Consider the following 18,667-nt stretch of genomic DNA (forward strand, 5'->3'; position numbering starts at 1 on the left):
TGCTTAATGTAGGACACTACTTTGACAGTCTCATTAACAAAGAGGTCTAGCAATCAAAATGGGAACTTACCCCTTCATTCTCTCTGTGTGGATTCAGCCTACTATACACAGCTTCAATAATATTACGCCTAAAAAGAGAAGTTTTAAAAAAATTAAGCACAAAAGTATTTCAAAACATTGAGAACTTAATAAGTTTGAGCACAGTAATAACTTTAAAGGCAAAACATCTTAAACCCTTTGAACCTGCTTCTTCAAGAGATTAAGTCCACTCTCAGCGTCTCTACTTCCTTTCAGTATGATGTTTGGGGATTTACCAGTAAGTCAGGATTTGTAAAGACTAAGCAAGGCAAAATATTTTCTTACCTTACCCTCCCCACAGTTTACCCCTTTACACCTTTAGAAGTTTCAGCTGCATACTCAGATTTTGCCAAAAGTAACATTTAAATTTATGTTTTGCTTATTATAACAAAATTCTTCAAGTTAGCTGCTTTTCTTGCCTTATTTCTGGATGTGAAACTTGAAGACAGTTGGGGTTTTTCACATTTTTATTACATATACACAGGTTACTACTTGCCTATGAACTTCTGAAGTGCAGTGCCCAGAGTATACAACCTCTGAGGTGTGTTGTCTAGTGTCTATTCACACTGTAGATTTATTAAAAGCCAAATGCCATTTGGCTAGATTTTTTTTTCTGGCAATGTCATATAAGGCCACACCTTCACAGGCAGGCAAAATAAGCACAAAAGCTTATTAAAAAAAACCAAACAAACCAACCCCAAAGTATAAACAGACTTCTGAGAAGAAAAAGGTTATGTCCCTGCATTTTCAAATCATAGTAAGACCCGGGAAAAGTTCAGACAAGTATAATAAATATGATCAAAGTTATTGACAGCTTCAATAAAAAAAGAACTGCTACATGAAGACTCAAGTCTGGAATTGGCCAAGATCTATAAAAAAATTATGTTTTACAGAATATGGATAAGCACCAACTGTTGACTCTTCCAGACAAAGAGCACAAGGGCATCAGATGAAAACAGCGGCAAATGTCTCAAAAATATGCAGTGATGACTTTTGATGCAACAGAACCTTTTCTGCCCCAGAATACTGGGGATGCTAAAAGTTTGCTAAGGCTCCTTCTGAACATATTAAACTTCATGGGCAGAGAAATTCTAAGTCACTAAGTACATAAACTACCAGAAGACCAGGAAGCACCTCAGCTGTAAGCTGAAAACAAAGTAGCAATAGGGGAAGTATTTTACATGTTTTCCTGGTTTTATATTCTTCCCTAGACATGTACTTTCAGCTATCCTGAGGACAGGATACAGATCTAGAACAATCCTTGGTCTGCTCTAGTATGATGAGTTATGTTCATACCATGGAAGCAAAAGCACGTTCAAACCAGAAGAGTTCGGTTTTCAAATGGAATGTTAGAAGTAGGTAGACTTCCGAGACAAAGCAATAAATCAAGTAATCTCAGTATGTGCTGTCCAGCATCAGAATATATTTTTCTAGTCACGATCCAGCATTTAAAACAGTATCTACTAAAATACTCAGAATTCAGAGATGGTTTGTGGACCAGTGAATGCAGGGGACAGTGCATCAAGTCTCAGGATGGCCACTAATGTACAACACTGAAAAGACATCCTGCTATCATGTGTTCAGAGCAATACACATTGACGATGAAATCGGTATTTACCTAGACACACCACACCAAGACAAGCAGAAGGCCCAACAGATACACCTGACAACTCGAAGCCTCAAGACACTGGTGTGTATGCAATTTGTGCTTGTTCATACACAAAGGTTTTGGGCTGTGTCTGAATGAGCTCCCGGAACGAAGTTCAGAATTAAATTGGTAGTGACACTTTCAAAAATTATGTCCAACACGAAGAGTGCACTGAAGAACACTTCTCCTCCAAGGGCACATCAGTTAAAGACAATGCTATAAGAATTCTGAAAGAGTTGCACGGCTGAGCTAGCTTGGGATCCATCAGCGCTGACTGAAGATCTTCCCAGCAAAATGAAACTGAACCTTTACACAGATGATACAGGAAAGAGTTCTCTCCATTTAGTTCCACATTTAGTGGAGGTGGAACGGCACAATTTTGACCAAATGTCTGTGCCATGGAAAGCAATGGCAACTCACACCAGTGTAACAGAAAACACCTGGACAGTCCAAGCAAGGCTGCCATAGAAGCAGCAGATAGCCATTGCAGAGGGTTTAAATTAGACTTTAAACTCAAGCCCTTGGGAATTTTCCTATCTTTGCAATTCACTTCTTTGAACAGCATCTTTCTTTGTACTTTCCTTTGAAGGGAAAATTCAGGGGCAGGATGTTGAGTGGAAGCACTAACACCCAAGTGACAAGGTGGCTCAGAACTTTTGTTTTCTTCAGCAACAAGCGACCATTCTTTTGGCAGCATTTAAAGTTACAGGGGGACCTGAGTCAAGCCAGAAGCTAGTCTTTGAAGAGTAAGATTTTAAAGGATAAAACACCACCACCAAGTGACCACAGCAGAGCTGACCCTTTTAGATGTCCTGCCTCAAAGAATGAGCCAGTACAGGCTTCTACACAAGTGAGATGCTTGAAGGAAGTATACAACGCCAGTAGAAGTGGAGCTACTTCAGAGGTTCCTGAGGTTTGCACTAGTCAAGGTAACATCACATTGCGTTTCTACAGCTCAGATATATTAAAAACCAGGAGCAACTATAACTGGTGTTAAAACCAAGGATGTCAGCCACAGACAAGCTCTTTCTGCAACCTGTTTCAGCCAGGTCTTGAGAGTTCAAACAGAAGGACAAAGTGTGAATTCTTCATGTCCTGATAACATTACAGGATAAGGATCTCAAGACAAAGACTATTCTGTTGTTAGGACAAAAGTTTTAAGTTACAGGGTATGTGGTTTGGGTTGTATAGTCATACTTTTTCAAAGCTTCCATTCAGGAGCTCAATCCTGCAAGTAAAGTTAACTAAATACATCACTGCCTGTCTTTGTCCTAAGTTTGAAGGTCAAGAAAACATTACTCAATATTGTATGTTATTCTCTTAAAAGAAGCTGCAGGTACACCTCCTGAAGTCAGTTTTCTGTAAAGCAGGACTTTAAAAGTCAAAATGGAGAGAAAGGCTTCAAAAGGCAAATTCTGAACATAAGCCCATTAAAAAAGCAACCTGGGTCACAACAAATTAAAATGAATTTATATGCAAAGGTTCCAAAATATTGAAGCAGTACATGTTGCAGTTATTAATGAGCAAAACAACAAAACACACCAAGTCATTCAGCAGTTGGGAGGCACTAAGAAGAATAGGCACACCACAATCTCTCTGAATGCCTGGAATGTACACAAGTGGAAAAAAAGGCCCAGAATGTACAGGTACTTTTAAGCCTAGAAAAACAAATAATCATGGCAAACAGTGCTCATGAATAAGTACACACAGTGAAAACAGATGTATACACAAATGCTCAGAGGACAGGACTTCATATTTTGAAAAATACAAAGATTCCAGAAGCAACGTGACCCATGTCAGGGAACAATAACAGGTCCCGCTGTCTGGGGAATTCTAGATTAACAATTTTTTATGCAATCCTAAATTCTGTTCATTAAAATCTTTAATTATAGGTTGTTACAACATCACCCATTAGCCTCCCCAGAAAACCAATGTAACTTCTGAATGTTTATTCCGATTAAGTTTTAAAATGCATATCCTAGTTCAATATTCTTGCTTATCTAACATTCCGTTTAAGACTAAACAAAGAAAAACAATTTTCTTATAAGAATGTTTGCTGAGCAAACAAGCATTGACCCAAACTTATAATGGACACTAGGTGGTGGATGGAATACAATATCAGGAAAATTGACCTGGTATTTTGATACTCCAGTTAAGAACTATCAATAATGTAACAAACATAAAGCAATAAAGAGCCAAGAATAAATAACTTTTATTTTTTTAAATGGTCATATGAAAATAGTAAACTAGTATGTTATATACCAGAATATGACCAGTTTCCCCTTACCATTCCAGAATGGGAATGGTGACACAAGTGTTTATGTAGTGCAAAAGGTAAACTAGCTTAAAATATAACCTGCAATTTTTTTCTTTGAGTATAGCTATTACAATAAGAAAGCTTTAAAACAATTAAACAAAAGTATTTGTTTCAGTTAATTAAACAGTTGAAGAAATTCCGGTACTGTACTCACTTGCCAGCTAAACCACCTCCTGGTGGCAAATTAGGGATATTCTCCGCAGTTAAAATACGAATAACGTGAGCAAGATCAGGCATTCCTTCTTCACCCGATTTTTCTATAATTTCTAATTTGAAAACAGAAGAAGTCCTCAGATTACTCAATTAATACCACCCATTCCTTAAGACACTAAAATATAGATACTATCACTTAACAGAGACATTATGAAAAAGTTTACATGTGAACAGGAAAACATTCTTTACATTTCAGGTAAATAGCCTTTGCATGGTGGAACACAGCTATTCAGATCCATAGCCTGCCTTTCCAGTATGCTTCTAGTCATTCTCTCTCTCAGAAAAACTTGGAAGTAGACTGTGAACTGGATGAAAATACCCTGCAGACAGCAGCCTGTTCTCTTCCAGAAAGAGTCTGGTTCAGTTACCTTCCCTTTGCATTGCAACACATGCTCAGAAGTTACACGCCATAAAGCCAATGCTTCCCAGGAATTCAGCCATACTTCACTGAGAATACAAGGTATTACTTGCAAAGTCCTGACTCTCCAGTGCATAAACGCCAAGACCATCACGCAATAAAATGGGCTATTTCATATCCTTCTATCACTCAAGTGGCCAAAACAGAACATAGCACTGACGACGATTAATATGGTGTTCCATTTTCAAAGCAGAAGCATCACGCAAGTACAGTGCTAGTTAAATCGTTCTGCCTTGGAATAGAACTGCCTAAACTGAAATCAATCTTCACATGTTCTTATTCAAAGCTGCTGTAAGGTGAACATGTAATAGCTGCATATACATTCACACAGGCATAACTACCTGCCTCCATTCAGCCTCTAGTCATTCAACTACTACCATGGCAGAAAAAGGCTGACCAAGTTATCTATAAGCTGTAGCTGTATACATGTGTCACATTAAGAAAGATTTTTTTTTCTTCTGAAAAATCAGCTAAATTAAGGAATGGGGTGCCATTTCCTGTAGACATTGTTCTAGACAAAAATTCTTTGAGTCACAAAAGAATTAAGGAGAATGAATCCTCTCAAATATCATCCTAAAAAAACCCACTTCAGTGAGTCTGTATCCTGGCTACTATCCAAAGATAAACAAATCATCTAGATTTCTTACAATCGATTGATTATATTCTGGATGCTTGATTTGGAACCTGCAAATAAAGCTAGAAGCAGCTACAATTTGAATTTCTGAAGTTAGCAGAAAAGCGCATTACCTACCTACTCTAAAGACTGCACCTCAAGTTTCCTGGTACTTAAACCTCTCTTGATGTCTATCATCTATCTAGAAAGCAAGTGACATGCAGGATTCTCTCAGGACTAGTAAAACCAATAAAGTGCTTGCAAAGTACTCGCTTACTCTGTGTCAGGGAGATCTGCAGGATCCCCCTCCCCGCAATTCTACTTTTAGAATAGTTTTACCATCCTGCAACAAATAAGGCACTATGCTTCTAAGCCCCAATTTTAAGTCAGCACCATACAATCTCTGCAATGAATAAGCTGGATATACTATTACTAGAAGTGATTAAACAGTCTTCCATGAAACTTTTATGTATATTATCATACACCCATCCATTAAGAATGAATCATGGCTGGCAAAGGAAGTGACAGCTGAATATGTACATTTGAATCTTAAGACTTTGATCACTTCTTCCATACACATTCACACAAATCAGCCACAAGTTCTCTTTTTTGTGCAGATCTACCTAGTTAGAAGTAGATTGCATCACTATAAGATAATTTTGCTTGGTCACATCTGAAAGGAAGTGTGTCTTATGCATATACTGCTTTTTATACCAGGAGCACATCTGATTCTATACACATGAAAAGTAGACAAACAGCAAGAAATAAGAAGAAAGGCTATAGAAATAGGCAATTACTAAGTATTAATGCAAGCATAAGGTCTTTATATCTTAAAAAAGAATTAAAGCAATCACCTAAGGATTGCTGTATATTGCTTGGCACTGGAAACTTTTACTGTGTAACCACTTCTCAGGGAGTGTTAAATTGAACCACAAGCATCTTCTCTCCATTTCTAGAAGGAAATCAGGAATTCTGGTGGAACTATCTCCTTTTTCTTTTCCTGATATTAGGATGAATACTTTCATCTAGAACATTTCTCCTTTCTTAAAAAACAACTTCCTAACAGAAAATCCAAGAATAAAGCCAATGACCAAGCATGACCTTTTGCCATTACACATCAGTTAGCAGATACACACTGTGGATTTGTTTGACAAAGGCCACTGGAGAAAGAAACGTAAATGCCTATAAATTTGTGAAAACATTTAAAGGTTTTCACCTTCATCTCTACAATGCTAAGCATAACCCTGCAATGAATTTTCTTCTCCTGAATGTGCAAAACGTAATTGCAGAATCTTTTACACCTGCATTGCTAATGTAATTCAGATGATTAAAAGAAAAATTTCCTGATATTATCATATGCAAATCCATGAAAGTCCACTAGTCTACTACTTTACTCCTAAAATTTTCACCAAAAGCCTAAGACTTAATGCATAGATAGGCATTTCGAAAACTCAGAAAAAATTTATTTCAATTTTATGTAATGCAAGTCCCCAACCAGGCAGCATTAGAAGTTTTCTATGTTCCAGCATCTCCTCTGATCTCCAGCTATAGGATTATGACAAAATAGTTTTAAATACAGTATATATTCCACATATGTAAAATGCACTATCCAACTCACTGTATTAACTGAGTATTGAGCTACTTTTAAGACTATTTAAATCTACATGGAACACATGTCCCTATTTACCATTTCAGGTTGGTTGTTTGGTTTTAAATCTGCATGCCTGATACACTTTCAAATAAACTGAAGCATATCAGAGAACTGAATTGACTTCTGTGCCTAGTTTTCTCTTCTCATGACCAAACTTCAGATCTCAAAAAAACCCCAAAGAACAGAAAGTAGCATTTGAAAGTGGCAGCAAGAAAAGCCTGACCTAGCATATCTTAACTACTGTCCAACACATCTGCATTACTTCGGCAATTAAACTATTAAGTGACTCAAACCAGAAGCACGGCTGTGCTCACCATCATAAATGACTTGATCACAAGCTGTCAACTATACTCTCCTAAGTATTTCAGAATACTCTTGAATGGGCAGCTTTGGAATGCAGTTATACACATTCTGTCAACCTCGAGACCCAAACTAGCAGAAGAGCTTTGGTATTCTGTTGTTCCACTAGAAATCTCTGTAAACTATCACTTGCTGAGTTTGTTTTTAAAAAAACAAAAAAAACCCCACACCATCTCTGTTAAAACAAAAAACTCTGTTTTGGTATTAAAACAGTAACTTATTTTAGTAACTCAGGAAAGACCTTACGGAACTATTAACTCATTGTACAAATACACAGGACCTCAGCATTCTACTTCGGAATGTACAAAGCCAGACTACAAATGCTACATCTGTAAGTATTAAATTCCTTTTGAACACAGAGTTGTTTAATTAAACAACACCATGCCTCAAACACCACCTTTCTCTCCAAGCCAAAGTTTAAAATGCCCAAGCATAGCAGTGAAAAAAACCTGTTATTTTTAAGGTCAACAAGAGAACAGAAAAATATTCCGTATTGAACGATGTACTTTCAGTAAGAAGAAATATCATTGATCAAACTAAAATTGCTTCAGGAAGTCCCAAAGGATTTTATATTAAGTGCCAAAAGTTGCCCTGATTTAAATCAGTCGCTTACTGAAAGATGAGAGTATCTAACAGAACTCATAGCTTGTCTTCTTGACAACATCTCCATCTCTTGGGCTTAGTAGTTCTAAGACAAGCTGATTTGTTTCAGCATGTTTTTACTAGAGGTATAAATATAATTGTTATTGGCTATCAATCAACTGTACATAACTTGTGAGCTGTTAATTCTTTAATAGAGAAAGAAACATTTATCATTAACAAAATCCATTATTTAGCTTTTGAAAGGAACAGTCATCATCTAGTCTGGTATTTTAAACATTAGGAAATCTACTACAGATGATCACTATACACCATCACTTGCTGTAACTGAACAGAGATTCTTGGACTTAGCTGCCTAGCTTGCCACATTCAGATCCTCAAAACACATCAGAACTACAAATAAATGGTAACGAATATACTTCCCTGAAGACAACAACCCTAAGGTATAAACTATATTTAGAACACATCTAAAGAAATACAACTTCTGTCTTTTGAAAATAACCAGAAGAGATTATCAAATCCATATTATTAACATCATAACTTATCTACCAGGCTTTAAGTTTTCAGACTTAAAGGCAGTTTAAATCTCTCAGGCACAGCTCTTCTATGCACTGTTTTCTAGATTACACTTGGCCTAAAGACTAGTGCAAAACTGATTATGGCAGTTGTCCTTTCCTGATCAAAAAGATGTTCCCATCTTCCAAAACTTTTCCTTACTACTCCAACACTTGAGATCATAGATATGCTACTCTCATTCCTTGCTAAATACTTGACATTCAAAGGCCTTGCACTCTGTCCAATTAGCAGAACACAGAATGACACAGAACTCATGCAGGGTGGGGAAAAAAAATAAAAATCAAGAAGAGCTGAAGAAACAGAAGTCCAAGCTTTGAAGCAACTAATTTCTCTGGAGCACTTAAGCTTAACAATCATTTTGAGTTACATTCGAAATGGCTCTGCATAAGCTCAGACTACAAACTCTCCACTTGTTTTTGGTGTGTGTACTATTTGTTAAATATGACAATATAGCTAAAATACACTTCTGCCAAGCAGTTATTTTGATAGGTTAAAGTAGTAACTTAGACTACAACACTGCATTGTTACTAGCAGACAGTGCTTCCTACACCATTCTCAGTTAATCCCATCACTCTGATCAGAAGTTATTTGACAGCTTTTCTACTAAGCTTCTTAACATTCACTTATGAAAGCAATAAAATACACTGCAGTTCCATACATTTTTCACCTATTTGCTAATAAAGAGAGGAGCCACCAAAGAGCTGGGAATACTAACTTGTATCCACTCAGTGCACACCTGACTGCTGTCAGTGAAGGTAACTGCTCCTGGCTCTCTCCCAGAACCTATTAACAGCTCATGTACTCTACTCATAGGCAGATAATAGGTATTTATCTTAACTAGTGTCATCTAGGAAGCCTGGGATGTAAGCCAAGTTCTGAGAAACGTGCCTAGAGTTAGCATTTGAAGTGACCATTAGCTCTCTTTAATCTCAACAGAACCTACAAATATGCAAGCCATTTCAATTTAGGTCCCATTTAAAGAAGAGGAAAAGGCACCACACGCAACACCAGCGCATTCAGACATAACTTGTATCATGACTTGAAGGCCTTCTTATATATATTTAAAAATTAAGGTTTGTTACATCAATTATCTAGATTACTGGGACACTGATGCAAACATGAAAAAATGTCTACATTTACCTCATTTGCTTGAGACTGAGTGCAATTAGAAAAAGATATCTAAACAAAGAACAAGTGATGTTCACAGCTGTTCCACACAAATAAAAAATTAAATTATAAAAATGTCTGTGTCATTTCTATCATTAAAATGTATGAGAATTTTTGATATTGAAGTGGCAAAACAGTTGTCCACAGCAATGATGTTCCAGTGGCAGCATGTGCACTTCCATTGCACTTGCATTTTACACTGAATTAGTGTTAAGTTATGAATGGTTAGCTGTGTTATTTTTGTTGTTGTACAGTCACACGATTCTTGATCTCCTCAAATCTATACATTACTTCTCATTTACACCTAATGCTACTTATTTGGCTATGAACTACTTTCTAATGAAAGTATGTCCAATCACTCCTTTCAGTACCCATTACAGCATGTTAAAAAGCCAGTGGGTGTCTCAGATTATCAAATAAACTAAAACCAACACAAAACCCAGAAGTGGCATTTATCTCATATGTGATTGTGCTGGAGTCCTGTATTACTAATTCTCATCAAATAGTCATAAGGAAGGAAGTCAAGTATTTTACCTCTACAGATTATACACACCATGCTTGGGTGCCTGGAAAGTTTCTGGGTCCATGTTGAGAAAATTTGGTCAGTCACACCTTCTTTCATAAAAAAATGCTCAAGCTCAGGTAGTCAGTGGCCAGAGCTGTGATTTATGTCACTGAGACCTTGTTACAGTCTCAAGATGGTGGCTTCACGCTGGTTCTGACCTGCAAAGTCCCAAACACCTTGGCAGCCAATTTTAAAATTACTTTCATGGAACTCTGCTGAACAGTCCTGTAGACTACCGATATCACATTTTTCAGTGTGAACACAGAAAAGTACCATCAGGACAGCAATACTATAGCATAAAGCTAAACCACTGTTCGCAGCACTTGCAACAAATACATCTAAGAAGGCTACATGACTCATCCATCTATGAAGGGACCATCTCTTCGTGAAGAACAGTTTAACTTGGATCTAGTGATCAGAGTATTCTAGTCCAGTCAAAAAATGGCACAAGTTATCTCAGGAAGCTTTCTCTTCAGTAAACCTTTTCCTTCCTTGAATACTGTTGCTATAACCGATAACTCCAACAAATGTGTTACTAAACTGCATCACCGTAAGCGCGTGACAGTGCTTCAGTACTTTTCTGATGAGATTACAGAAGTTTAAAGAATCATAACAACAAGGCTTTCAAAACCTGATGACTGCTTCTCTCCAATGATGCTACTTCGCAGTATTATCCTAGCAACACTTGTAACAGCAAGACAAACTGTTCCAAGAACTCAGTTATTTTCATGCCTCGGTTGCTTCTGCAAAGACTTGTGCCAACGTAAGAACGGTATTATAAAAAAAAGGCAAAATTTTCACTATCAGCCCTGAACCTTAGTCAGTTCCACCAAAACTGAGCTACACTTGGATCATTAGAGTAACTAAGACAACTGAAGAGACCAGGAGGCCACTACATACAGCTGTTGTCAGACCTTAGAAGAGCCTTAACCAGTGATGAAAGTTGTTAGGTTGAAGCAGACTTTCAAACTGTTGCTTCTGAATGTCAGTTTTTCTGACATTAAGAATGCTGCAGAAAAGCAATAAATATACAAGGGCAAGTCTTTCATTCTTAGTCAAGCTGACTTTCCTGTCACTATTTCTGCTTAAGGGAAGAAGTTGCATTTGACCTTTTGGATAAGCAAAGATACAAAAATCAGTGACTAAATGAAACTGGTTAGGAATTAAGTTTAGTACTCCATGAAAATTCTAGATGATTATGTGGTTTTTATTCACACATACACACACAGCTGGTAAGCGGTTCAGAATCCAAATGGATGCTTTAAGGCTTTTGTATTCACAGGTATTTTCATCATTTATACTCTGAATTTTCACAAAAGTGCATTTAAAAGAGTTGTTGGTATGAAAGTGAACTTACAGCTGCATTAAATAGAAGTGGTTAAAAAAGCCTGGATAATTGTCCCTTCATGAAAACCTGATACAACTTTTTCTTTTTGTCACTTTCACAAAAAAGGAAACAAGCACCCCAAGTATTCCTTTTAATGATATTTTAACAAGCAAGACATTAACAATATCACAATTTACTTAGCTGATATAACACACTGCAAGGTCATTGGTTGCATTTTGACCTGTAAAGACAGAAGTAAAAACCTACAGCTCACATTAAGAAAATGCTTGTGGAATACCAGAATAAACTAGCCACATGGTTTAAAACATTTTTCCTGACACACAAAAATTCAGAGTTGTAACCAGGCCTGAATTTGACCCAACATATAGTGGCATCGTGGCTTTCAGTTTTTTTGTTTTCATGATCAAGAAGGTTATGACAGCATTTCTAATGAACCAAACTGATTTCTTACCTTCAACCCGTGATTCCAAGTACTTATCCAGCTCTGCATCTTTTTTCACCGCCTCATCTGAGACCTTAGGAGCATTTGAAAAACAAACTAGTACAATACTCATGTTATCACGACTCCCCTATATGACAAAGAAAAAAGATAGTTAGGATCTTTAGTCTTACTTTTCATTTTTCTATTCTAGTCACATTATTACTTGTTCCAAATACAGTACTAAAGCTATACCTGGAAAAAAGAAACCTTGCAATAAAACTGTATTTTGATTAATAAGAACCTCTAGGTTCCCCAACTAAACTGCTCGCTAGAATTAATTTTATTGATTTTTATTGTACATTCTTAGTCTTAAAGTTTAAAATATTTAATGGACTTATTTACATGTCAACCATTTAAAAATAGTATCAAGAAAACAGGTCAGAAATTAGACAGTCATTTAATGTTACCTTAAGTTAAAAAACAACTCATGCTGCAAAATGAAATGCAGAATACTTAACCTAGACTACTAGAATAGCTAGCTCCAGCTACTAATTGAGAGCATTCACGTAAGACATTACATTAACTACAAATCTGTTTATCAGAATGCACCCATGTCACACAGCGCACCTTAAATAAAATAACTGGAAAATATGAATTAATTTAGTAATTAATAGTCTGACCTTACAGACTATCGTGCTCAGCAACAGCAGCCAACAGCTTTTTCAGATAACAACTTTAATGCCAGTTCTTCACTAGTAAGCTCCGATACCACTTTCCTGCTTATATTTAGTTTTCAAAATTATAATCCATGGTCAAATTTAAAAACACTATCTAAGCCTCTTACAAGGAGATCCAGGAGAACCATAATTTAAACTCCTGGTTTGAAATAAAGATCTTAATTTTCTACCAAAAAAAAATAATTAAGTGCCATTAGTCACTGCATATTGTTTCTGTGTAAACCCAACTTACTGGATAGTTCCTATCATCTATCACAACTCCTCCTTCTCCTGACGAAATTAAGTAGGAATCTGACATCAGATTAAACTCCTTCAGAAGTACTCAGGAGTTATTCTATGTTCCCTTTCATACCAAGCACATGGTGACACCTATCTTATACAGCAATTAATATCATATGGTACAACTCACACCCTGAAGACAGAGGACAACATTCTAATTTCGTTACAAACTGCAGAGATCCAGGATCTGACTTGATAAAGTAAACACAAGGTCAGGGCTCAATTTTACTGAAAAGTATACTAGTGTGACTATTCTTTAACAAGGCTGGTCAAGTGCTTGGTCAGAAAAGCCACAGCATTTAAACCCATCGTACAACACATGGTACCTGCTGGTATACAACCCTGTTTCTGGAAAAAAAAAAATTCTTTATTGTTAGGATTCTGAATTTTAGTATTTTCCTCAAAATTGGATGTTTGGTCTGTAGCCTAATGAGGGAACTCTATTTGCCCTAGTAGGAGTTGCACTTTGCAGGGAATGCTGGAAATGGTATACCTATGAAACATTTGTAGATCGTCCTGTAGTTGCTCCGAACAAACTCTAAATTTGAGGAGCACAAGCAAGCTCAAATGTAAAAGTATTGCTTCTCCATCTACGCTACAACAATAAGCTGAGGACACCATTTCAGATGTTAGACAAACCATACCTTGAAGAAGAGATGGTGCAAACGCTGGGTTTATGCAAAGGATACGAACACTGCCCAACTTGAAAGAACAACAAAAAACCAAAATACCTTGCACAGAATTTATTAATTTAAAAAAAAAAAATTGTATTTGGAAACGAAGTTTAGAGCTGGAACTCTATGCAAGCATTATTTGAGGAAATAATAAACCTTTATTTTTGCAATTGCTATCACCTCTCCAGGCACAAAGGATAAGGCTGTATATTCTTCAACAAGAATATATAGTCAAATGAGTACAGAAGTTTGAGGGAAGGAAGAGGGAAAAGGGGAAGAGTAGGCCAGGAACTGCTGTTAACAATGTACCCATCTAAACAGAAGATCATTTTAGAACAGCTGTTTGGAGAAAACAGTTACATACCTTATGTAAACAAGTGTCCACTACCCAATTGCACACTTTTTCCAGGTCATCTGATACTTCAAGTCTAGACTTAACAAATTCACAGAGCTCTTCATTGCTCATTACATCCCAGATTCCATCACAAGCCAAGATGATAAACTCATCTTCTTCTGCCCTTAAAATTTCACAAACCTCAGGCTCTGGAGAAACAAGTTGTTCTGTCGGGCCTTTACCGTCAACACATTTGTAGTCATAGTCCCCCAGAGCTCGAGAAACTGCCAATGAACCATTAACACGCTGAATCATTACACTGCCTCCTGCATTCTGGATTCGCTCCTTCTCCCTTGGGTTGCAAGGTTTGTGATCCTGTGTTGAAAAACAGACTTGTCCATTCCTATAGAGAACAGCACGTGAATCACCACAATTGATAAAGTATACATGCTCAGGCGAAATCATAACTCCCACTGCTGTTGAGCCACTTCTGTCCATCCCATTTCTGAGGTCTGAGAAATTGCGCATATACTCATCAATTTTCAAAAAGCCAGTTCTGATTCCACTCTTGACGTTTTCCACTGAAGGTTCAAGAGCAGATCCAGGTTTTTCTGTCGCCCTAAAGTCTTCATTGTTAGTGATGTGTTCTAATAAGTGCGTGGAGCAATAATTTGCAACACGAGATCCTGCGTGACCATCATAGACAGCAAAAAAGGACCAGTCCTCTAAGCCATGGGGTATACCTACAACAGCTGTGTGAGCATCTTCCATTTCCACTCTCCATCCCTGCATACTGCTGAGGCCATAACGCAAGCCATTCCCTGCACCATGAGCATTATGTTTTTCAGTTTTTGGTTTATCCAAAAATGCACCCATGTTTATGCAATATTGAATCTGGAAAACACAGAAGAAAAGTCTTATTTATAAAACCACCACTCCATGTAAGCTTTGTTCTCCCTTTCCTGTGTTGTTTCTTTATAAAACAAGTGATAAAGCATGCACATGTACAGAAGTCAAGAATTACAATGGAGGCAAAAAAGTAATAAGTGACATGAATGAAGTGTGAACTTAAACCTCTGTTGACATTTTTGGTGGGGTGTTGTGTCTTTCAAAGAGCTACTTCATCAAAATTAAAGGCTCTCCATATGAAGGCAGAGTAGCTCACATACCTTTGCAGCCCTGACAATTTTGTCATTTTCTGCAGAAACTACTTCATGCTGAAAAAACAACCACCATATGACTCCTATTCTCTTTCCAGTTCTATTGTGGCATGAGGAAAAGCTAATACTTCATAAATAAGAACGGACTGATCTCACTAGCTTTGCACGTATCGTGCTACTTCTGTACTCTTGTAAAGCATAGCAAAAGTGACAATAGGGGAATGCAGACCATCTGCCAAAGGAAACAAGGCAGCAAATCCCATTTCGATCCAAGAAAACTTCTCACAGGATTCTCTTCATAAGTTATACTTAGTCCTTTGTAGAACAAGATCTCCATTTTTACCATCCCTAAAAGACATTCATGTGTTTACATGCAATTTTAAGTTAAAAATCAAGATCAATGCATCTTTGAAAATGTATCCACTTACAAGAGGTATGAGCTAAGGGAAGAAAATAATCCACAGAAAGTTAGAAGTTCTTCAATATCTAGAGACCTACTTCAAAATAGAAAAGAATCAACCATCCCCAGAAAGCAAGCTTGCAGGTAAAATGCAAGTAATCTACACTGAAGCTTTGGAGGACTTCTGACTTCCTCTCCTGTACTAGACTACCTTGCACTTTACGAAGTCAGCAGAGAATACATTCTTTAATGCACAGATCCCATAGTACTTTTCTGAGAACTTCAGAAACTCAGATGCCACAACCTCTGATCATGCTAATAATGACTGCCCCATGAAACCCTTAGTGACTGGATGTGAAAATTATGGCAATCTTTATCCCAAAAGAATTTGAGAGAATTCTGCCATGACTGATCCCGAGCAGTCAGTCACCAGGTCTCTGACACACTAGTATCCACCAAGCCTGCAGAGTCATGATAATCTACTTCTGGATTAAGAGTTTGTTACCAGGTCAGAAAAAGATGTTAGGAAATCCTTACTTCTACCATCCCTCTCATCTAAACACATTTTCAGCATACACAGCTTACTCTGACAGAAGAGAGAGAAAGAATACTACGATGCAATGAGGAAAAGATTACAGTCAGATTCTGCACTCCATCTCCCTTTTTAGGGTAAACTTCAGGACTTCCTTCTAGATGATTCAAATTTCTGCTACAGTGACCTCCAGGAAGTACTGAGGATCTCCAACATTCCACAGACCCCAACAGTTTGCTCACCAGTTACGCCTCTTGAAATGTAACTCCCACTCTTACTTTAATACAAATTTAGACAAACTTCCTGAAATACTGCATCAACTCCTTATCTGGTTTAATTTTAGTCTAGTTTTACTGTCTGTCTTAATTCAGGTTTAATGGCCTTTGATTCAGGTGCTACTAACATTATGCAAAAGGAGCAACGTGGTTCTGTAAGAGCTTGAACATCATATAACTTTATGCACTTTTTCTTTAAAAAAAAAGCAGAGAGAAAGCACCTGGCTAAGTCAAATCATCTGAGAAATGCAAGGATTTAAACAGCTCTTATGTTCAAGTACTATGCTATGTTCTAATTACAAGTCCTCAAATTAGTGTTTTATTCCATGTCAGAACAGATAATGAGACTCCATATTTAAAAAGATTTGCTAGAGAAGATTTCTTAAACATTCAGCTAGAAATGGTGGTTTTGCACAGACAGTATAAATGCTAACACTGTGCAATTACCCCCTCTAGTTTGGCTATAAGATACTACCATGATTTTTGATCATTTCTCATTTATTAGGGAACTCCACACTTGCATAGCGGTTAGTTGTCTCTATGTACCAATCTTCTGCTATCAAGAAGTCTGATGTTACAACACAAGCCTCGTACTTAGTAAATTGTCTCAAGTAGCCATTAAAAAAAAAAAAGGAATCACGTGACACCAAAGAAAGTGTCCTGCGCCTTTTATGCTCTCCAAAAAGGGCATTCCACGTACAAGGTACACATCCTCAGCTGCAGAATCTATAGTAAAACCAAATTATTAATAGAACATGCTCAAAGGTTGTTGTCAATTTTATTTTACTCCATATAAACATAAAAAGAGTTCTCAAACTAGATTTTATTAAGCAAAACCAAAAAGTACCAGTGTCACAGATAATGGCACATCTAAACAAAAAAAAAAAAGTTACAGAATGACATCAAACCTGCATCTAATGTTCTCAAAATACTTCCTGTACCTTTAACAACTTGAAAAGTCATTAAGCCCTTTCAAACACAAACTATCCATCCTAAACTTCTCCCACCTTCCCTATTAGTTCAATTTTATTATATTATCTAAAGAATCTTGCACACAAGAAACCACAAGTATTATCTTTAATCTTTATCTCTGTAGACACCATCCACTGGCCTCTCATTGTATTACCTGGAATAGCAAAGGTGAAGATAAAATGACTACACAACCTTATGTTATGTATTGTGAGCTTCACACTGTATATAATTTGCAAGTGAAAGTAGTAAGTTACATTCTGCTCACAATTATTTGCATCATTATTTTCCCCTCTTTATCTGAAAAGAGTATGAGGCATTCATTACTTAGTAAGATACACAGCCAAAATGCTTTTCACAACCCTTTCTCTTGAAAGATCTGATTTTGCTTTATAAAAAAAACCAAAAAGAATCAACGTCAAATGGTATCATAAAAGCAAAGCAAGGCAGTGCTACGCACCACCACAAACAAGTGCTCTTAGTCCTCTCAGCAACTGATGTTCTCAGTTAAGAGCTGAATAGGTTCCACATAGTTTAATAGTTCAACTCACATCAGTAAAGGAGATTCATGAAAGGATTTTAATAGCTGATTACCACCCATTCACAAGTTACACACAATATAAAGCTATTTTAAAAACACACAAACACATTCTTACCAGTAAAGTGTAATACAGGACTGAAATGCTGCCAAAAATGACAGAAGTCCTCCAACACTTCAGACCTTGTATGAGATACCTTTAATTATGTTCTTATGTTCTTAAAAATTGAAAGTGTGGAAGAAACCATATGACTGATTAAGGAAAAAAACCCCTATCTAATTGCAAAAGCCTGTGAGCTCAGTATTGAGTGCTGTGTTTTTATATATATAAAAAATGAAAAATACTGTTTAAAAAAAACACCAAAAGCACATGTTCCATGTCTTAGCTTTACCTATTTCATAAGTAGTTCACTTCTTACTGCACAGGAGTGAGAAACTGAAAAGAAAGATGATACTATACAAGATTATATCCTTGATATTCTAAATATCCTGTTTAATATTACAAATCTTTAATAAAGGATGCAGAGATTGACTTGCAATCAGTAAGAAAACGGTAAGTATAGGAATCAATTTATGGCTGGTCCTATGAAAGACACCAAACACGTAGAAGAAATCTATCACTCTGTATATGTATATGTATTATGTACACTATAAAAGGCAGCAACTGGTTTGAAGACAAGCTGAAAGTCAAGCCATTTCAGTAACCATGGAAGAAAGAAACAGTGATTTCACTGACTCATTGAAACTCAGGTTTTCAATCAAAATTATCTGTGATAGTAAGGCACAAAGACAAC

General features: G+C 36.8%; 1 protein-coding gene across 4 annotated transcripts in view; it reads right to left on the reverse strand.

Moving 5' to 3' along the window:
• Window positions 1-18,667, reverse strand: part of PPM1B (protein phosphatase, Mg2+/Mn2+ dependent 1B) — a 63,807-nt gene that overhangs the window by 9,548 nt on the left and 35,592 nt on the right. For all 4 annotated transcript variants that reach the window (XM_054820759.1, XM_054820761.1, XM_054820758.1 and 1 more), the window contains 4 exons: window positions 14,030-14,893; window positions 12,006-12,123; window positions 4,198-4,309; window positions 71-128 (listed from right to left, as the gene is read on the reverse strand). In XM_054820759.1, the coding sequence (XP_054676734.1) occupies window positions 71-128; window positions 4,198-4,309; window positions 12,006-12,123; window positions 14,030-14,893 (1,152 nt within the window). The remainder of the gene's footprint in view (window positions 1-70; window positions 129-4,197; window positions 4,310-12,005; window positions 12,124-14,029; window positions 14,894-18,667) is intronic.

Source organism: Grus americana, chromosome 3 (genome assembly GCF_028858705.1).
Source record: "Grus americana isolate bGruAme1 chromosome 3, bGruAme1.mat, whole genome shotgun sequence".
Lineage (NCBI taxonomy): Eukaryota > Metazoa > Chordata > Aves > Gruiformes > Gruidae > Grus > Grus americana.